Raw genomic sequence first — 21,032 nt, 5'->3', positions numbered from 1 at the left:
ACAAACACATACATGTATACCGTCGGCGAACTCTTAGAATCGTTCGTGGTCTCGGGAGCAACCGTTGTCACGTAGTAGTAGTAGTAGTAGTAGTAGTAGTAGTAATGATGGTAGTAGTAGCAGTATAAGTAGTAGTAGTAGTAGTAGCAGTATTAGTAGCAGTATTGGTAGTACTTGGTTTTATCTTTCAGTGTGGCTAGCGGAGGTTAGGCTTACTGTTCCGCCTCTCTATGATAAACACGCTGTCGTAATCTCGATTATCGAGGTGATGTGCGTGATGGTCACGATCACGGTTCGGGGGGGCCTGCTCGTGGACCGGCTCCGAGGTGGCAGTGGCGGGGGTGGTTACTTGCGTAGGAAGTGGTGGTTGATGAAGAGGTTGTGGTGGTGGTGGTGGTAGTTGCGGATTCAACGGGCTGCAACGGGTCAGCGTCGAGACTGACTCGTCGCACGCGTTTAGATTTGTCGACCTACAGAAAACACAGAGAGAGAGGAGGACAAGAGACGCCCACGTTTTTTCCTTATTTTTTTTTTTCATTCTAACAGACTTCTCCATAAGTATAATTATTTTCTCTACCCGCGTATCCTCGACAGATTTTCTATCGCGTTTCTTAAAAAGCAGAGAGACCGAGAGGCTGACGTTCCGATCTTCCCTCAGCGTTAAAATTACTTTCACTTCTGGTCGGAAGAACCTCTCGATCCCCGGCAGGACTGTCTTTGACTCGCGTTGGCTCTCTTCTGATCCTTGCTCTGACCGCGAGGGTTCGATCAGCTCCACATTCGTAGCTCGCACCGCGTTTTCCTCTCAATTTTCAATTTCGACCTGAACAGTTCCGCCCGTGATAGATACCGAATAATAAATAAATGTATAAATTTATACGAACGCGCCGTAACGCTGAGCGAGAACCGATATCCAACCGCCGCCGCGTACGGCTACGAATCCGGAACTGGAAGCGATAATCTTGGCAGTGGCTGAACCGTCCAGCCCGTTCTGGATATACGTGTTTGTAGGTATAAACGTGCATTATCGGCTCGCGGCTCGTGAAAACCCTCGGGAGGAACGCGAATGATACGGCTGAATGGTAAACGCGTCCCGTGGAAACCGAAAAATAGGGGGTTTATCGCGAGGGTGACGCGTCGAGGAGAACCAAACGAAAAATGGGAAGAAAGCCACGGCGGATATTTATACTCGAACATTTGCCGGCTGATAACGGCTAGGTACAAATTTACATTAACGCCCGACCGAACGGTTAACTTTCGCGGTATTTTATTACGTCGACCGACGCCAATCGTCGAAATTAATGTTGACGCTCCGGCACGTCGACGGCGATTTACTATACGCCGGAATCGTTCGCTAATTCATCGCGTGGATTTAATATCGGCCGCGTAAATACCGTGCGCGCATTAATTACGTTAATACAAACATTAGCATTTCTATCTCGAGCTGATATTTCCCGAAACACGCATTACCCGGTCTCGCAAATCTGTTGAACATTGGTTATACTCGTATGAATTCCGCTCACGATTCTCAACCAATTCTATTTCTCTCGTCATACATCTTCGCGAAGGGGTTTAAAAGAAGAACACCGCCGCGATAAGCCCGCTAAGCTTTGATTAAGACGTGTAGAGAAAAAAAAAAGTACGCGGAGAAACGATCGGGGGGGCGAGGGATTAGGGGCAGATGAAAATGAAGGACGGTGCGAGTGAAATTGAATTTCCGCAAAACTTTCAACGAGTCAGCGGCGGGTGAACGAACGAGAGAGAAAGACCGTTTTGTGCAGGGGATGACGGGGGGGTGTGGAGATGAAAAAAAGAAACGGGCGTCGAACGACAAACGAAATGGCTCGTCGCGGGAAACAAAGGCGACATACGAATCCAGAATAGGCATCACTGCAGTCGTATTGTGGACTTTTGGATGCCACGATGGAAATCATAATAGTCGGCTGAGTACCCGCTACTACGCGTGCGGTAGTCCGTTCGTTGGCGTGATTTCAAAGCTTGAACACCTCGCTGTTATCGAGGCCGATTATTATTCATACATACATACGTATATGGTATATATATGTATAAGTACGTACGATTCGTCGGGAAATGCGATGACGTCGGCGCGGCGAGCGTGTGCCTCTCACGCACATTTCACGATCGTTTCTCGTTTTCTCTTTTAGTCTGTCGTTTCTCTTTTATAGCAGGCATCGCATCGTCCGAGGACGAACCGTTTCCCTTTGCTTTTCATTCTTTTTTTTTTTTTTGCTCTTTTTCCGCTTGCCTCCGCGGCTACGAAAGCTGCACGCTGACGCGACGGAAGACGAGAGAACGCGGGGCCCGAGCGAACCACGTCCGATCTGATCCGGAATCGACCTTTCTTTACCCGAGGGTCACAAGGACTACGATTTCTCGAACATAGAAACGAAGCCACGGTTTGCTTTCCAAATAGAATGTACAAAGAGCTAACAGGCTGTAATTATTAATTGATCGGGAATAAAAGTTGCTAAGTTGACTTTGGCATGAAAACACGAAGTGAACTTCAAGTCGGGTTTCTCGGGTCAGCGAAATAGAGTTGGAACGAGTTGATCAGCTTTTCGTGAAGATAATTGGATTCGCACATACACCGGCGGGGGTGTATCGATCGTGGTCGTATGACAAAAAAAGAAAGGGGAGTCGCCTCGGTTAGGGTCGGTCGGATCCTCTTTTCTGCTTCTCGCGCGACCTGTCTCCGTCTCGTTTGCTCTCGAAATTAAATTATACCGCCGTAGACCCGAACAGTTCGGCGAATCCAGCTATTTTATCAGAGGAAACGACGATTCCGGAGACCGAACGCGAAGGTGCCGTTCGCTCGTGGCCCCGTAGGACTCCCGCGCGCTCTGCACGCAAACGCGAATCGTATGTATGTTCCTGACGTTACGTATGTACATTCGTCGATCGTTTCGCGCGAAACCGATCCAAACCTCGTCCAAAATACCTCTGCTGCTGCGGTTTAGTCTGCCGGTTGCTCATCGCTACTATCTGCGTGGTCTCGTGTTCTTTCGTTTCAGTTTCTTTATTTTTAATAATGCACGGCACAAGATCAAAAGAGTGTTCCTAGGTTTGCTTCGTTCCCTTTCTCCTAACTCGTTTATTACTTCTCTTTTTGCAACAACAAGGGGAGGGGGCCGCTGTTTACGTGAAAGTGAACATCGAGAGACGCCGCGACGAGGATCTTCCCACCTCGCGACCGCCTCTCTCTGGCGACTTACAACTTAGAGATATGTTAAGAGACTATGCCGTTCGTTCAATAACACCACAAACGATTCTGTGCTACAACCATTTTATTGGATACAATTCGTACAGTTGGCAACTGATCGTCTCGGTTACAAGCTATGGTTATTAAACGAATGACATCGTGTAAATTTTCTCCCGAACCATATTTATCTATGATAATATCGATGTTTATGCGTAATACCGGGATAAATAGCTCGAATTATATCTGTTAGCTATTGATTACTTCGTGAAAGGTTTCTTAAATGCTTGCGGTGCTTCGGTCGCCTAATGCTCGTAAGAGGGGGTGGAGTGGACTTAATTGCTAGCTCTGGCTAAACCTAAGTGATTGATGTATATATCTCTTCCGAGGTCGCATCTGCACCGACTCTCGTTTCTTTTACTATTTTCAACGAATTTCTATTTCGTGTATACATACAGAGTGTCCCAGAGAAAGTGTTAGAACCAAGAAGGGGTGATTCTGGAAGTATTTATGAACAATGATTTCCTTTTACAAAATGGAAAGTGAAACTTGGTTCTTGAATTATCAATTAAAAATACTGAGGATTCGAGCCACCCGTGGCACTACATGATCTTATGGGTCGGTGTTTTTAATTAATAATTTAAAAATCATGCATTTTCCATTTTGTCCAAGGAAATCATTGTTCATAGACCACCTCCAGAATCACCCCTTCTCGGCTCCGACACTTTTTCTGGATTACCCTGTACATACATGAATCGAATTAATCTCTGAAGAACATATGTACGTATATAACGTATAACAACGTGCAGATGCGATCCGTTCTACGTCCTTCGTTTATTACTCGTCGATAGATCCCCATTAGGGGGAGAAAACTTAGATATTGGTAACCCTGCGATACTGGGGGGTGAAAGAGAAAACTTTCGGAGATAGACACTCACTTTTTCAAAGGCACTGTTCCCTGGGGCCCCTGCCCTGCGCCGTTCCTGGCATCGGTGACCCGGCAGGCCACCATACTATACGCTGAAAGCAGTTCTACAATGTTACAAGATTATGTTAAATGAGTATGCGCTCAGGATCACAGCTGCTCGCCCGGCTCCTGCGTTACTGGCTCATCCGCGCCTCCCTCGATTAATCGGATACACTTTCCGGTACCGAGTCGAAGAAGATCCGAGGGACACGAGATGGCCGAGAGCCCAGGTGCAGGCCAGACTCGGAGAAACAACCACCAATCCGCGCTTATTTACAAGAGATGCTGCTAACGATCCACTATAATCGCTTATCTAATCCGATAAGCAATACAACTTTACACACAAGATTAGTAGATTCTCTTTTAACAGAGAAAATCAGTTCGGTTTGCAATAACGTTAGCAGCAGCTCCGTGCTCGACATGGCGCGGCTTAGCCCTACCTTTCTCCTGTTTTCGTCTTTTCCGCTTATTGCAAATCTTCACCGCGCATATGCTGAGGATGATCGCGACGATGAAGAACAGTATACCACCGACGACGCCCGCGGTGATCGCCTTGTGCTTCACCCGGGCCGGCACCGGAAACTTCACCTGGTCGCTGGCGCCGTAGTTGGTCGCCGAGTTGGCAAACACTTGGAAATAATAGGTCCTACCGCCGACCAGATTCTTCACTGTACCATGAAACACATAACCCGTCCGTCCATTTACTCCATCGTTTTTAATCCCCTCGGTCGTGGTTAACGATTATTAAATACACAGAAGTGGGATACGTTTGACAGTGTCTTATGAAAGGAGGAATTCCTTCGGGAGTTAATCGGACGCTGCGGAGATAAATGGAGCGTGGACGTAATAAAGGGGGAGCATACCCAAATAGCTGGTTTCCTCGGGTCGGATTTGTCCCTTGTTGAGCTTTTTCCAGGGTCCGTCCGTCTTGTACTTGATGGTGTAGTACTGGATCAGGTGATTACGCTCCGTGGGGGCTTCCCAAGATATCAGGAAACCGTTGCTGACCTCTGTCACCGTCAGATTCTTGGGAGGACCTGGCTTTGGTCCTAACGATTCGCGTCGCATTAATAATAGTCAGAAAGACCGAGGGACCGAATAAGAGGAACAACGGTTCCTCTCACGGTTGTTCTCTAATCATTTTCAACGATTTACTTGCGCGCGTTTACTTGCCTCGGGGTTTAGCCAAGTAACGACAGTTGCAAATTGGAATTGAACGCGTTAATAAGGTCTGACGAATGAATGCCGGAAGTAATTAAGTCGTGACACTAATGCATGTAAGTAGTGACGAAACAAGATGAGCTCACGCGTCTCCGATTCCATCGAGAGGTTGCGTCAATATCCGCGACGAGATAATATTACCGTTCCTCGCGATTCGTTCAACACCCTCCCTCCCCGTTCCCTCTCACCGTCCCCGCGATTTCGCGTGGAAAGAAAGTTAGGAGAAATATTTCTCTGTTTACGCGGCGTTAAATGAATCAACGGTAAGAATTAATTCCTCGTGTAAATAGCGCAGCGACGCTTGGCTCGGCTTAATTGAGGGGAAAAGTTGATGACAGAATAATACATAGAGGGGTAAAGCAGTTGGCGTTGTTTTCTCTGTCACGCCGATAAAATTTGCAAACGTTAAACAATACCCCGGACACAACGCGATCAATTTTACCGATGAAAAAATACACCTGCTCTCGGTGCGAGCCGATATTTCACCGATCGTTCCTGCGGTATTTACCGTGTCCCTATTTGTTAACTTCATTTCCGTGCCGGTGCGTGCCGAATAAATTCGTCGACCGCGCGGCGCGTACAAATAAATCCGCGCCACCCGTGCATTTGGAATCGGCGCGCAAACTCACGCGTCCTCTTAAAAGCGCGTATACACAAAAATATAAATGGATCCTCGATGGCGAACGGCGCGCCGGGGATATCGTGAATAACCGAAACCCGGTTATTGTATTCGCGAAAAGCTTTTTACCAATGTAACGGCCGCGAGTGGCTGCAATTAATTCGCGTTGCCTCCGAATGGAAATTTCCCGCCCCCCGTCCCTGTGCCGAGAGCAAACCTGAATTTTCCCGTTTTTGTCCGCCATTCTGATTTTGTTAACGCCGCGACCCTCTTTTCATCTACATATCGCCCGGCGATCGTTCCTCCTCGCTGTTTTCTCTCGCCTCCGAACTCCGAGGAATTCGCGGTGTTTCTTAACCCGTAGATAAGACGACGCAGTTCGTCGAACTTCCGGCGAGAACCGTGGGCTCGGAGCAAGCAGGTCGATAATGGGACAACAAAGCTGACAAACAGCGAGAAAAACCGATCGGCGTGCTTGAAAAGTCAACTTCGCGGCCGAACGCACGTTCCCTGCTAACGAGATTACGCGTTTTAGTGATTCTCTTTTGCCTATTTTTTTTTTTTTGTTTTTTCTTTTAATTGACTTTCTGCATCGCGCGATTCATCAGAAATTTTCACCCGATACGCATTCAAACCTTCGCCGGATTTTTTGTAATGTTCAATCATACTACTTTTTCCCGTTAATAGAATAATTCATTTAAATCCGGGATTAAGGAAGGAAGATGCGTAAAGAAAGTTCGAGTTAGAATCGAAGTTTTCCATCGAGCTTCCGCGGAGAGTCTCATCGATCAGTTCGTAAGATTTAATTAAAAAGTTTCGTGATCGGTGAAACGCAACGAAAGTGATGAGAAATCAAAGAAATAAACAAAATACCTTTTGGGAACGCATTGCCGGTGGTATCGGCCGGTAACGTGGCGATATTATGATCTGAGACGTCTGAAACGAGAGAAAAGAACTCTGGAAACGTAAGAAATCAGAGCTTCGAAATGGACGGGTGATCGTGCCGTAATAATGGGTCGCGGAGCAAAGGGAGAGGAGGCCCCGGACCGAGTAGAAGAGGATATCCTCGCGAATCCGATCCACCGGAATTCTCGTTAAGCTGGCTGTAATCGCGTTACTCGAGGCGGGCTAACGAGTTTCGAGACCGCTGATGCGTAGACGCTGGTTGCTGTGCGACGCGATGACCGGGACGGGACGGGACACGGGGCGCGGGCCGGGAAAAGGCAGAAATTGAAGCGGCGGGAAAAGAAACGGCCGAAGGATGGAAAAGCTCGCGCGTCTGTTCGCGAGTTATTAGCGGAAATCTCTGGATCCGGACACGTTATTAATATGGAAATGCCGGACAAAACGGACGGGGGACCGCGGGTTTTACGATCTGGGATTACGTGTCCGCGTACAGATGTATGAAATAAAGATATACGAGATAGAGATTTACGGTGAAGAAACGACGCGGAGGGGCCGCGCCGAGGGATATACCGATGGCCGGGGGATTGGAGATCGACGACGGAGTCCTCCTCTTTGGGACTCGGCAGCCGGATAAAAATCTGTGGAAGCTCGTGCAGGAAAAATCGAGGCACCGTGTGTACAAATGGAAGGCAATGAACCGACGGATTCGAGGGAAGGAAATAAAAGCGGAAATAGAATGAACGGCTCGATGGGTTTTCCGATACGATAAGTCGCGACGGAAGTCTTCCGTTCCTTTCCTCTTTTGCGCCCCGCTTCTTCTCTGCCCTGTTTCTCTTTTCGAGGGCGAATTTTAGTGTAACTTTGAAATTCTCGCGCACAATCGGTATTTTCCGGCGAGGGAAATTCCACAGCGATCGGTCGAACGGGTGAAACAGAAAGATGGGAGGGGGGGCGAGGCTTTCCCTCCGCGCGAGGCATCTTTACGAAATCGTTCAACTGGCACTCTTTGTTAGCAAAGCGAGATTGTTTTTAAGGGGAGCCTCGATTCGAACTCGGCTTATGGTCGATCGCGTTCAAATACAAGATTGTCCCTTTGATTCCGGACTGTTTCTACCCCGAGTCAGTTCGCGTTTCTTCCGCTCCTCGCGAAGAACTTTCCAAGAACGACTCTACCACGCGTTTAATTGTCGCCTGCTCAACCTTGTACAGCTTGGGACAATGATCCTCGACCCGTTTCTGATTCTTTTAATTCTCCCCGGAGACCCGAAGATAATAAGAGAAATCCATGCCTCATTTTTTTCAATGCTCGATTAACACATTTCGTTAAATACTAACAGATTCTCTATAATCACCCGGAAATAAGTTGGAATACTTAATCCTGCGTTAATATTGTTTTGCATTTTGATTACATTTTTAAAACCTAGTAAAAAGGAACATACATTTTCAAATTAAGAAAGAAATGGAATTCAGTTTTTCCCAAAGCCGTCATGTATATAAAAATCTTCATAAGGAAATGAGAACGTAAATTTTCATTTATATACTGTCTAGATTTAAAATTTTCTTTTATTTTGGAATGTCAAAATCCAGCCAGTTCCAGATTAAGCATTAAAAAAATTCGGCATATATTATTACTATTTTTCGATCTCGTCCCCATAGGGAAAACTAACACGATCAAAGAAGGGGACGAGAATCATTGTCTCAAGTTGTCCACGAAGGAAGCAGCAACTGAGCTGTCGTTAGACACTGCGTAACATTATATCTGGATGTAAGATCTTACCGCTTTCATCCGTGGCTGCAGCTTGACCGGCGCTCGAGGATGGCGTCGCTGAGTGAGTCAGTGCCACGTCTTCGAGGGGTGAAGAAAATAGATAAATCAAGGAACCAGTTTGCATTGGGCATGCGATTTGTTAATCGGTCAACAAGACTGTTAGTCGGACGAGATTTGGAATTTAAAGAGAGAAGAAGTTACGGCACGTTTTACATTTAATAATAATAATAACACTAATAAAAATACTTTATTTCACGACAGAGCCCATTATAACACAATAGAATACAGTAAAGATGTAGTAACAATAACGGACGTAAGAAGAAATAGAACAGAAAGAAAAGAAGAAGAAGACGTATATGATAAAAAGTGGTTACCGAGCGTCCTGATTGTAATGAGTTTGCTCAGCATCCCATCGCCCAGGGCGTTCTTCCCGATCACCTGGAACTCGTACAGCATACCTGGCGTCAGACTGTTGATCGTTACCGACGTGCTACCAGACGGTGTCACCGGGATCATCTTCCATTCCGACGTTCCCGATTCCCTATACCTAATTAAATCACACATAATTCTCTCTGTACTTTAAAAAATATAATTACATAATTACATTAATTTTTTTATAATAAATGTACATGTTCTGATAAATTTTTTTACGTCACGACATACCAGATAGTGTAATCCTGCTTGTAATCAGGTCCCCCGGAGTAACCCGGCAGCCAGCTCAACGTTACAGAGAACTCGGTCGCGGTCCCGGTTACGTTGTAGGGCGCGTGTGGCTGCGTGCCCTCGACGATCAGTTGCGTAGAGGCCAAGATCGTGGCCACCTCGTTCGACGCGACGCATTGATAAAAACCAAAGTCCGATCGACGCAGGCTCTCGATCGTTAAATTGCCACCGATGATCTTGGCCCGGTTGCGTGGAATAGACGAGCCGTCCCTCTGCGCAATTAAACCGTGACGTGAAACGTGAGCCCCGACGTTTAACGAGCCAGGGGAGATTGAAACTCCGTTCCCTTTGCCCGGTTAATCGATCTTTTATACCGGAGTGAAACGCGAACGGAAATCGATGCGACCCGAGCGCAGCGGATGGGTGCTGCGTTAATTTTTCTTAATTGCGATTTAATTGAACGCTCGCAATTTGTTATTCTAATCTTTAGCCTCCGCCCACTGGCGTAATTAAATTTTTGTGCGTGCGATAAAAATGCAAGAATTTTAACGAACTTCGCAGGCAAACGAATAAAGAAGAATTTATTTCGGATCGAATGTCAACATAAATTCGTTTATTCGATCATACCCTGTGCCATTGTATCGTCGGCTTCTGGGTTCCTTCGGCTTCCTGCGCGTCGCAGTGCATCTCTACGGCCTCGCCCACCTTCTTCTGGTAAATCGGTTCCGGTTCGAGGGTGAACACGGGCGGATTCCGCACGAGCACTTCCATCGGTCCGGAACTGCCCTGCGTCCCCTGCGCGTTATAAGGCGTGCAGGTGTACCGGCCCTGGTGGTTCTCATTCACTCGCATAAACAGCAACGAGCCGTTGTTCATCACGACGATGTCCTTCGTCTGGTACGGTTCCAGCAGCCTCTTGTCCTTCGTCCAGGTCACGTATTGCAGAGTCGGGTTCGCCTTTATGTAGCAGTGGACCACGCCAGCCAAACGAAACGGCAGATACTGCACCGTCGGGGTAAACGTCACCTTCGCCGGATCTGGAGTCGATTTTTCGTACAATTTAATCGTAGCCAAGTTCAATTGTGGTCACGAGTTAAAACGACTAAAAGAACTCACATTCTACGTTGAGGTAAGCGCTGGCACTTTGGGGATCGCCGATGCCGTTCGTCACCTCGCATAGGTACTGCCCGGAGTCGTCGGCGCTTACAGGATTGATCACGAGGCTGCCGTCGGCCTTGATCGACACTCTCGTGTCCAACGCGGAGACCTCCGTCACCGGGGCGCCCTCGCGGAACCAGCGAACGGTCACGTTGCCGGGCAGAGCCTTCGCCTCGCATGAAAATTGCACCTTTTCGCCCTCCAACTTCGTTTGGTTCGTCGGTGGCACCGTGATCACCGCACCGCCTGTAAATTAAGAAACATTAAACACTTATTACTATTATATATACATAAAGAGTTTTGCTTGTATGTTAATAAAAATCATAAAAATAACTGAAGTATTCACAACGTTTAGGCTTTTGCATATACTCCGGAGTATCATAGAGTGTATTTTCTATTTATTAATTTCTAAAACTAAAGACATTATTTTAAATAATTGAAGCATAATTCTGTTCCTACTGGGATTATGACCGCGGAACGGCGGCGGAACGGAGGGAAAAAGTCTCAGAGAAGCTTTCTATAATTCTGTACAGTGACTCGAGTTGAAAACCGCAATCGACGGTATTATGTAATAAAAATTTACTGTTTCTTAATCTACTCGGAGAAGTTTTGTCCCTAAGAAAGTAATTTTGAACGACAACTATGAGTATCGAGTTACCAAGATTGGGAAAAGGTAACAGAGGGATGAAAGGGAGCGACGGTGATGCTGGCAGCCCGTCAGAGACGTCAGTCTGGTTCGTGCCGGAAATACGCCGGCCAACCAATATCCTGGCAGAAACGATGAGCTCCCGCGTCGACGAGAAGCTTTTAACTTCGGTCTGGCGCGGAAACGCGTCGCGAAAATTCGATTTTCATCGCTGCTCGCATCGACACGTCACAGGCGACGATAAATAAACAAATCGTATCTATGAATCGTTTCAATGAGCTTTAAGTTTTCCGTAGGAAACGAGCGGGAATTCGAGGGCAAAACAGGCCTGTAAAAAAAATCCAGTTACCTGCTTTCCTTACTCGAACGACTTTCCGTTCTCGGAGCCCCGGACACACAGAAAGGATCAACAGGGTGCATTATATTCCCATCGATACCAAAGAGCACTCTCTGAGGAAGCGAGGAGGAGCGTGCTCGAAGAATTTTATAACTTGTGGCTTTCGAGAAAGGGGAACGGTGAGGGTTTCAACTGAGACTGAGGGGGATTCGAGTTCGGCCGAATATCTCGACGTATATAATGGGAAGAGGGAATCGATCTCGGCCAACAAAAGAGCCAACTTCTTCCCCGGGATCCGACGGTATTTTCTGCAATCCGATCTATCTTCGCCGAGAATTAAGTTCGATCGCGTTCCCGTGCGAACGAGGCGGCGACGTCTCCCGTCCGCGTTTCAACTTTCCGCTACCGTCGGGAACGCGCGCAAACTTTCTAACGACGAAAATTAATTGTCCCTACGTCGCGTTCGCGCGATTCAATTCCCCGCAACGGCGGGCAACCGTGAGCGCTTTTGAAACAATGAAAACCGGGGATCGGGTCGGTCGCGGCGATCGAATCGGCTTCGCTGGGGAACCGCAACCGCGAGCGTCAAACGGCGGCCGGGCGTGCCGCGGATTCCGCGACGACGAGAAGCGCGCGAAGTGAACTCCACAAAGGGGCCTCCCGCCTCCTGACAAACGGGGAACGATGATATTCGACCCGGAATCTGTGGAACCCGCGTGCCTGACAACGCGATGAATTCGTAACCGGCCCGGATAAATATTCACAGGCCGAATTTAAAATTACCAAACCCCGCCGGCGCAGGGAATCTGATCTTCTGATAATTTATCGCGTCCTACCTATTCACGATACAGCTGGGATGAATTCACGATGCGAACAATGCTGAGCAACGTTTTTCCTCTTGGTAAAACAATTACAACCCTCCGAGCAGATAAACTTGTAACAAACATTATTATCAGAGGGTATTTGCGCATTTGGACAATGGGATTCAACGGAGGGGAACGGCGCCGCAACCGGGATGAATTTCGGAGCAGGAAGCTCGGTAAATATTCAAAGAGCAGATTCAAAAGTTTCACGCCGACGAGTGGTGGAGGCAAGTTCGTAGGAGCCAGTCCCGTCGGCGTCGGTTGCTCGAGGAGCCTCCGCATTAATGGTGCAGTCTGTCGGTGGTGTTTTATATACGCGTCGGAGCACGAGCGAGAGAGAGAGAGAGAGAGAGAGAGAGAGAGAGAGAGAGAGAGAGAGAGATTCCCTCCGCCCCTTCGCGTCTACTTTGCACCCACTGGGTGCTCCATGACTCGCGAGCCGCGGTGCCTACGGTTTATTAGCTCGAAAACTTTCGACGGACTTTCTGCCTATATAAATCTCCCCGTGAACCGAGTGCGTCGCGATTTTTCAGACGAATCAAGAGTCAGCCAATCCGAACGAAATGGCTCTGGAATTAAATCACAGATTCAGAAATACGACTTGCACTTTTACACCCTGAGACGACGCGGCCACGAATCGCCAATTTTTTCTATAAGCCTGTACGTATTAAATTGTTCAGTCGTTAACTGTACGGTAAAAGCCAAGAAGAAAGGCTAGGAACGCGATGATGAAGATGAATGTTCCCGTAACCGAGTACAAATCTGTGGCTGGGAAGCTCGAACGGGGGAGAGGGTGACGGTGGGAAAGAGACAAATCGCCTTTTAACTGGTCCCTCCGCGAGGAACATCCTAATTGGCTCCCAGCGCCGGAAACTATCTCTAACGCGAATTTTATCGCGCGGCCAACGATAGTCGATAACCGGGCGAACGCGATTCTTCCTTTTTTTTTTTTTTTTCTGCACACTTTACGAGGTACCTCGGAACAGTAATGGATGCACCGGCCTCTGTAAGATGCTTATGCAATCTTTCGCGCGAGCAAATTGTTATTATCTCTCCCGTGGGCACCTTCCAAGGAGCTGTTAAGGGTCCACGGGAGATAAGAGCTCTTCCTTTTGCCTCTTCCTTCTTGCGAGACGCAGTTTAAGTACACTGTCGCTTAAAGTTATGATTCCGCGGTACAACGGTTCCCGTTACCGTGGACACAAATTTAACGCGGCGGTAAACTATTTAAGAGAACTGATGTTCAACGAACAAATTTTCAACGTTATTTCCATAGCAGATTCTAGTAGAACGAGATGGGGAGGGGGGGTAGGGGGTGGGGAGGACCGCTGCGAGATTACGCGTTCGATTATTAGATTAACGGAGCAGAGATTGTTACAGACTTTTGAGCGACGATGTACGCGCGCCTTGGCCATAATTAGAACCTCGGATAATTAAAATATGCGCGGAGGAGCGAAAGAGGAGCGAGAAGCGGCAAGTGGCTGCGAGGAAGTTCGAAACTGCTCGGCTGGTCAATTTTACGAGCGGCCCCGAAGACGTTCCGCAGATTAAAAGCAGCGTAAAAGTTACACCGTTATATACCGTCGATGGGGTCGACGGATGAGTGCGAGGGAGGAGGAAGGGCAGGTTTTCAACGGTCCCATCGGGGTCGATTCACTGGAACGAGACTTTAAGAAGTTCCATAAAATCGCCGGCAAAAACCCGCGGCCCCGGAACTTCGTTTTAACCTCTTACCACGGAACGGAGGATCCTTCCTAGGATCGATCCGGGCATTTCCCGACGAGCGAATCCGGCAACAAAAACCGTACCGGTTGTACCGAGGCGTTGCGGTTATCGGAATTTCATTATCGGCGCTCGATCGATTATAGCAGCTACCGAAAATACCCCCGATAACTTCTAATAACAAGCCGCCTCTCGATAATTATCGTGCCGATCCCCCGTATATTAATTATCGGCACGCGGGGAATTTCTGCCCCCAACCTCGAAAATTCGCCGTCAAACAGAGCCGATCCCTCCCCTCGCATCCGTCACGAAACGCACGAGATATGCAACAGAATTTATTATACAGAATTTCTGAGCGCGATCATTTCTAACTTGGTATGAAAAGGCTCGCAATAACAATTAAAGCTCGCGGGTATCCAAAGACTGTCGGCTGACGAGTTAATCTTTGTTCTAGAAAAGTGTCGTGTTGTCTGATTAGCGCACGTTATTCCTGAAACGAAACGCGGGTTGATGAGCACGGTTTTTGTCGCGGTCGAGTGTCACGCCCCGTGAAACGAATTGGATTACGCGACCGCGTGCCGCTAATCCGCTGTCTGACGAGGCGCCGCGCGTCTGACTGAAAAGGTCCGCTACCACTGCCGCTCGCGATTCGTCAAACGTTGAATGCATTAGAGTCTAAAGAACATTTGTCTCTTGTTTTTATAACGAGCAATTGTTCCTCGTACACGTAGGGATCCATTCACTTGCATTCCTTTACAATTTCTGTACTGAATCAGTAAAATGCATCGTGCAATAGAATAATAAGATGTAATTTCGTATCGCGTTTTAATGATTCGATTAATTTTCGACGTTCGAGTATTTCAAATTTCGTCGATATTAACGTGGTTTTATTAAAATGTAAGGAAGCACAGATCGTAATCAAATTGTAATCAATGTTTGTTATTCTTCAGATTTTAATGAAAATGTACGATTGAATATTTGTGTCAGTGAATAAATTTTTGCAGTAATAAAGATTAACCCTTTCGCTTCGAGCGCCGCTTATAAGCGGCGCGCAGAGTATGACCTGTGGGTACGAGCGCCGCTTATAAGCGGCGCGCATAACATGTTTTGTGGGTACGAGTAAGAATGACAAAAGATCCGACTCACGATACGAGTGTAAAGAGTGTGATGTTGGTTTATGCGTAGATCCGTGCTTCAGAATTTATCATACGAACTTATACTACTAATCACTTTATATTAATATATTAACTTGTTTGCGGATAATAATTAATTAAAATTTAAATCTTACTTGTAACTTTTAAGTTGTAAATATTTTCATACCAAAAATGTAAATAATACTCATTATATAGTAACAAAGATTGTTTTATTTAGCAAAATTGTTACTTAAGACCTAGGAAAACGTATATAGAGCAACAACGCATATTGTGCGTATTCGCGGCGCGCGCGCCCGTACAGAGACAGTACTTCGGCGGACTGGACATCCGAAGCGAAAGGGTTAAATAGATGTAATTTAATATTGAAGTATACAGGAGACATATTAATAGGAGCTATTGAATTTAATATGCTCGAAATCTGCAGATTACGAAAAAAAAATAGGTATCGAAAGGATAAAAGGACTTGACTGCAGAATTCGTATCGAATCACCTTAAAACACTTACCAGCGATGATGACGCGTGCAGTGTGACTGATCTGGCCCTCGCCGTTGCGCGCGATGCAGGTGTAATCGCCGATGTCCTCGTTCTTAATCGTCGAGATCCTTAGTTCGGTGCCGTCGTTGAATATCCCGATGGTGCTGGACGGCTCGACCGGGTTCGCGTCCTTGTACCACAGTATCTCTGGCGTCGGCGTACCCTCCGCCTGACAGTTCAATATAATCGCGTCGCCGACGTTCACGTAGATCATCTCCTCCGGCGTGATGCTAAATTTCGGTGGCGCTGCGGAAACGAACCAATCGTTTTTACCCTCGACGTGTGAATTTCTCGGAACTGCAAGCATAATCGCGAAGTCGAGAATGGTCGGACACCATTTATGTACCGTGCGCGCAAAGATTAAACAACCGGGGCTGGCGGTTGTTGGCGGTCAGACCCAGCGGGTCGGCTGATTGCGATTGTTTCTTCTTCACTTTTTTTTTTTTTTGCATCGATCGTCGAGTCGAGAGATGGAAGCGTAGCGAGAAGGTGGAGCGAGGCGGTGATTTTTATGGCAGTCGAAGAAACCGCGTGCGCATTACTCGAAGGAAACGGCATTAAGGGAACAATCAAACCGTCGTTCGACGCTTAGAAATCGCTTCCGCGCGACGACGACGACGACGACGACGACGACTCTGTCTCTTGCCGAACGTTTTTACCGTCGACAAGTTTCCATCCATGAGGAATCACCGGGTGCGGAGGCGGCCCTTCAACGACCTCGACGACCGCCTCTGCACAAAGGATCGTCCATTTTCGCCGCGTAAAGCACAGTCTTTGAGAACAATGAAAGAGGGAAAGAGAGCAATCGAGTCACCGGCGAATCCGCCACGGTGGATGACAGGAGAATTCACTGGAATTTCGTCGTTCTTTCCCTTCTCGATTCTTTCGCCATTCGTTCCGTGGGAGTATCAGTCGCAAATAGATTCGATATTCTACGTTGAATTCACGAATTTTGGCGAGCAATTGGCTGAAACGAGATGTAGACTCTGCGCGCAGCTTCCGGGTCACGGGGGTTGGTGGGAGGGTCATAGATGGAGATCCAAATTTGTACATCTGTCGCACCGGAGAAGACGGAGCCCGAAGGCGAAGCACGAGGAACGGGCGACAATTTACAAGCGCAAACGACCGGACATAGGCTTGAACAAAAAGAAGGGGGGAGAGAGTACAAAGAGACTCGGGGCGGTTTTCGCTGGACGAGCGAGTTCTCTCCTCTCTTCGACGCCTCTGGCAGATCCTTAGACGTCGCAATCGCTGACTCGTCGCCGTCGTCGTTGACTGCGATCACGCGGTCGAGTGTGGCCGTGGGCTTGCGTACATACATACACACATATATACATACATACATATACACACACACGTGAACACGGAGGGAACAACACGGGGGAACGGGTGAAAACGGCGAGCGCGATGAGAACACGGCGGTCGAGGTGTGACGAGATGGGAGTGGAAAGAAGTACCCGCTCCCGTTCTCTGAGCCATCTAAATGTTTCTCTTTCCCCGCGGCCGTCCGTCGTCGTTTATGGCCGAACAAAACGCGGCAATAAGTTTTCCTTTCTCCGCGCCACCCGTTTCTTCTACGCCCTCCGCCGCTGCGCGTTTCGCCCGCGCTCTTATCGCCCGGTTCAATGACCCCGTCGTCCTCGACGTCGCTCACGTAACGCGTAGAACTTTATCGCGTCGCTCGGCGAAAGAATTGAATTGAATTCCTGGAAAGGGACGCCGCCGCCGCCGCCGCCGCCACTGGTTTCCTTCCCATCTACTTCGTCTTCCCTTTCTCTTGTTTCGTTTCTTATCAGCGATTCCTTACCGGATTTCCCTCGAACCCGCACCCCCCTCAGCTCTCCCGGCCTGTTTTTATTCGAGACGAGGATCGGCGCGTCCGAGGATATAAAAATTCGCAAGTCCTCCGAGATACGACTCTCTTGCGGATTTCCTCCCAGCCAATAGAAGTACACTGCTCTACTCGTTGCGGTCACTGAAAGCTCGGTCCCGGGTTTGAGATTAACGAGGCCACCCTGAGTCGACATAACTTTCGCTCGGAAAGGAACTTCCGACTGAAATCGTGTCCGTGCTCTATTATCGTGGCCGAGTCTTTTTAATCGATCCGTAATCGCATTTCCTTTCCATCGCGGACAACTTTTCTTAAGTGGAAATTCTTTCGGAACGCGGAACTCTCCGGCGATGATGACTCGAACCCACCACTGACGTCAGCTAACCGCGCGATTAGGCTGACCGGTCGTGCAGAACTGATACTACGCCCCGATTTAACCACGATGCTGACTAAACCGATGTCCAAGCACGCTCGGAACCGCACGGTGATGTCATGATTGGTGAACGATTCTGACTTTCGACGAGACGATCGGTTAACTCTTTCAGTCAATTCTTCGTTGCAATTAGTCGGATTCAATATTAAAAATATACAATTGTTGTAAATATTTTTACGAGCCAAGCAAAAATTGTTACGGTTTTGTTAATTTTTAATAAACTGACGTTGTCGCAGTAAATTCTGAACGATGAAAATTAGAGAACTCTCTGTCTGATTCTGACACAGTTGAAAGAGTTAACGAAGAAAAGCGTAGCGCGTGGATTTAGGCCGCGCGAGTTTGCTACTCACCGTGGACATCCAGATGGAACCAGGTGCCGTTCTTGAGGTTCTTCGGCGACCTGTTGAGGAAGTCGACCTTGCACTCGTACCATCCTTGATCGCTCTCGCGGATGTCGGTCAGATTGAGGCTCGCCAGTCCGTACGGCGAATTCGGGCTCACCCTCGAGACTCGGCCTTTGTAACCCTCGCCGCTGTGGGTCGGATACGACTCGTACCATATGTATATCGGTGTCTCCTGTCCCTTGCACCAACACCAATACGCAACATAAACGAGGGATCGCCGTGTACGCGTACACACCGGTGCGAGGCTCTGATCGATACGACGTTCGTAAAATTCGATTCAATTCTCGGATCATTTCCGCGATGTCTATCAGCTCGCACCGGGTTGACGGCCGATGAAATGACGAATGACGGAGAGATAGAGAAGATGCAGCGTGTGTGTGTGAGAAAAAGAATAGGCCATCTCTACGGGCAGCGATCGGTCGTCGAGTCTTGACCGAGCGAGCGAGCGAGCGTAACGAGCATCAAGGATGATCCAACGTGAATCGCCGTGAAAAAGGAATCCGCTTAAATTTTCATGCTCGTTACATCCCGTCCCCTCCCGGTCCCGAGGACACGGACAACTGTCATTTTCCATGCAAGCCTTCTACCGGCAAAGAAAAGAATTCGTTCGCGCACCGATGAAAAAGTAATCCCCAGGCATAGAGCGTGCGTGGGCAGGCCGGAAGGCGCTACTGGCACTGGCATACTGGAAAACGGCGAGTCGCACGAAACTTTTATGCGATACGTGCCGTGCAAAAGCTCGAAGCTACCCCTGTCGATCTTGGATCCTTTTAAGTCCTTGCAATTTCGATTCTCTTTGCCCGAAAGGCAAACTGCTTTAACGAGGCATGAAAACTAGCTGGAAATATGAGAATTGCCATAGAGAATATCAAATTTTATTACTAAAGATCGACAGTCCTGCTTCTCGTGACTGTATCAAGCCTGGCGTAAAAAGGAAAGTACTGTGAAGGCATGCGTAACAACAGGAATAGAATAGTGGCTCGCTACTATAGAGATATGCTTGCTACGCCGTCAGTTTTTAGGCAATGTCGAGATGCGAGACCGTGCAGTGCGTGCGTAAAAATGACCGGCGCGTGCATTAAAAACAGCAACGGTGTTCGCAATTAATTAATCGGGCGCGTTAAACCCGTCCGACTGCCGCTCATCGCGTGCGATGATGGGTTACCGAGGTTCGTAATTAAATATACGCATTTGGATTTTACAAGATCCCGCGATTTCACCAATTGATTTTGTACGCGAATAACAACCGTTTGCAATTTTTACATCCGAATTTTTGCATGATATACGATACTTTAATCGGCTGATGAAAAATCCTGTCTGCGGCCGATATAAATTATTCGTTTCAATTTTCATGAATCCCCGATGGATGATTGAATTATCGCCAATTAAACCAAATTTCGATTTTGCATTACGATTAATGAAGTACGTATAAGAGCAATATGCGGGTATTTTATTAATATNCATACACACATATATACATACATACATATACACACACACGTGAACACGGAGGGAACAACACGGGGGAACGGGTGAAAACGGCGAGCGCGATGAGAACACGGCGGTCGAGGTGTGACGAGATGGGAGTGGAAAGAAGTACCCGCTCCCGTTCTCTGAGCCATCTAAATGTTTCTCTTTCCCCGCGGCCGTCCGTCGTCGTTTATGGCCGAACAAAACGCGGCAATAAGTTTTCCTTTCTCCGCGCCACCCGTTTCTTCTACGCCCTCCGCCGCTGCGCGTTTCGCCCGCGCTCTTATCGCCCGGTTCAATGACCCCGTCGTCCTCGACGTCGCTCACGTAACGCGTAGAACTTTATCGCGTCGCTCGGCGAAAGAATTGAATTGAATTCCTGGAAAGGGACGCCGCCGCCGCCGCCGCCGCCACTGGTTTCCTTCCCATCTACTTCGTCTTCCCTTTCTCTTGTTTCGTTTCTTATCAGCGATTCCTTACCGGATTTCCCTCGAACCCGCACCCCCCTCAGCTCTCCCGGCCTGTTTTTATTCGAGACGAGGATCGGCGCGTCCGAGGATATAAAAATTCGCAAGTCCTCCGAGATACGACTCTCTTGCGGATTTCCTCCCAGCCAATAGAAGTACACTGCTCTACTCGTTGCGGTCACTGAAAGCTCGGTCCCGGGTTTGAGATTAACGAGGCCACCCTGAGTCGACATAACTTTCGCTCGGAAAGGAACTTCCGACTGAAATCGTGTCCGTGCTCTATTATCGTGGCCGAGTCTTTTTAATCGATCCGTAATCGCATTTCCTTTCCATCGCGGACAACTTTTCTTAAGTGGAAATTCTTTCGGAACGCGGAACTCTCCGGCGATGATGACTCGAACCCACCACTGACGTCAGCTAACCGCGCGATTAGGCTGACCGGTCGTGCAGAACTGATACTACGCCCCGATTTAACCACGATGCTGACTAAACCGATGTCCAAGCACGCTCGGAACCGCACGGTGATGTCATGATTGGTGAACGATTCTGACTTTCGACGAGACGATCGGTTAACTCTTTCAGTCAATTCTACGTTGCAATTAGTCGGATTCAATATTAAAAATATACAATTGTTGTAAATATTTTTACGAGC

At 48.0% G+C, this 21,032-nt stretch overlaps 1 protein-coding gene across 16 annotated transcripts in view; it reads right to left on the bottom strand.

Moving 5' to 3' along the window:
- LOC108624175 (protein turtle) overlaps window positions 1-21,032 on the bottom strand; it is an 80,466-nt gene that overhangs the window by 12,136 nt on the left and 47,298 nt on the right. For 5 of the 16 annotated variants that reach the window (XM_026812903.1, XM_026812905.1, XM_026812906.1 and 2 more), the window contains exons 7-16: window positions 15,746-16,072; window positions 10,478-10,765; window positions 9,989-10,398; window positions 9,362-9,633; window positions 9,073-9,245; window positions 8,708-8,776; window positions 6,898-6,960; window positions 5,048-5,233; window positions 4,625-4,852; window positions 4,156-4,249 (exon numbers count right to left, since the gene is read on the bottom strand). In XM_026812903.1, coding sequence (XP_026668704.1) covers window positions 4,156-4,249; window positions 4,625-4,852; window positions 5,048-5,233; window positions 6,898-6,960; window positions 8,708-8,776; window positions 9,073-9,245; window positions 9,362-9,633; window positions 9,989-10,398; window positions 10,478-10,765; window positions 15,746-16,072 — 2,110 coding nt within the window. Of the gene's footprint in view, window positions 1-14; window positions 471-4,155; window positions 4,250-4,624; window positions 4,853-5,047; window positions 5,234-6,897; window positions 6,961-8,707; window positions 8,777-9,072; window positions 9,246-9,361; window positions 9,634-9,988; window positions 10,399-10,477; window positions 10,766-15,745; window positions 16,073-18,389; window positions 18,719-21,032 lie in introns of those variants that run through there. The other 11 variants (XM_026812909.1, XM_026812911.1, XM_026812916.1 and 8 more) reach the window with 10 other exon arrangements.

Source organism: Ceratina calcarata, unplaced genomic scaffold, assembly GCF_001652005.2.
Source record: "Ceratina calcarata isolate Rehan_Ccalc_2016 unplaced genomic scaffold, ASM165200v1 scaffold301.2, whole genome shotgun sequence".
In the NCBI taxonomy this organism is placed as follows: domain Eukaryota; kingdom Metazoa; phylum Arthropoda; class Insecta; order Hymenoptera; family Apidae; genus Ceratina; species Ceratina calcarata.
This window is presented reverse-complemented; position numbering and strand designations above follow the sequence as displayed.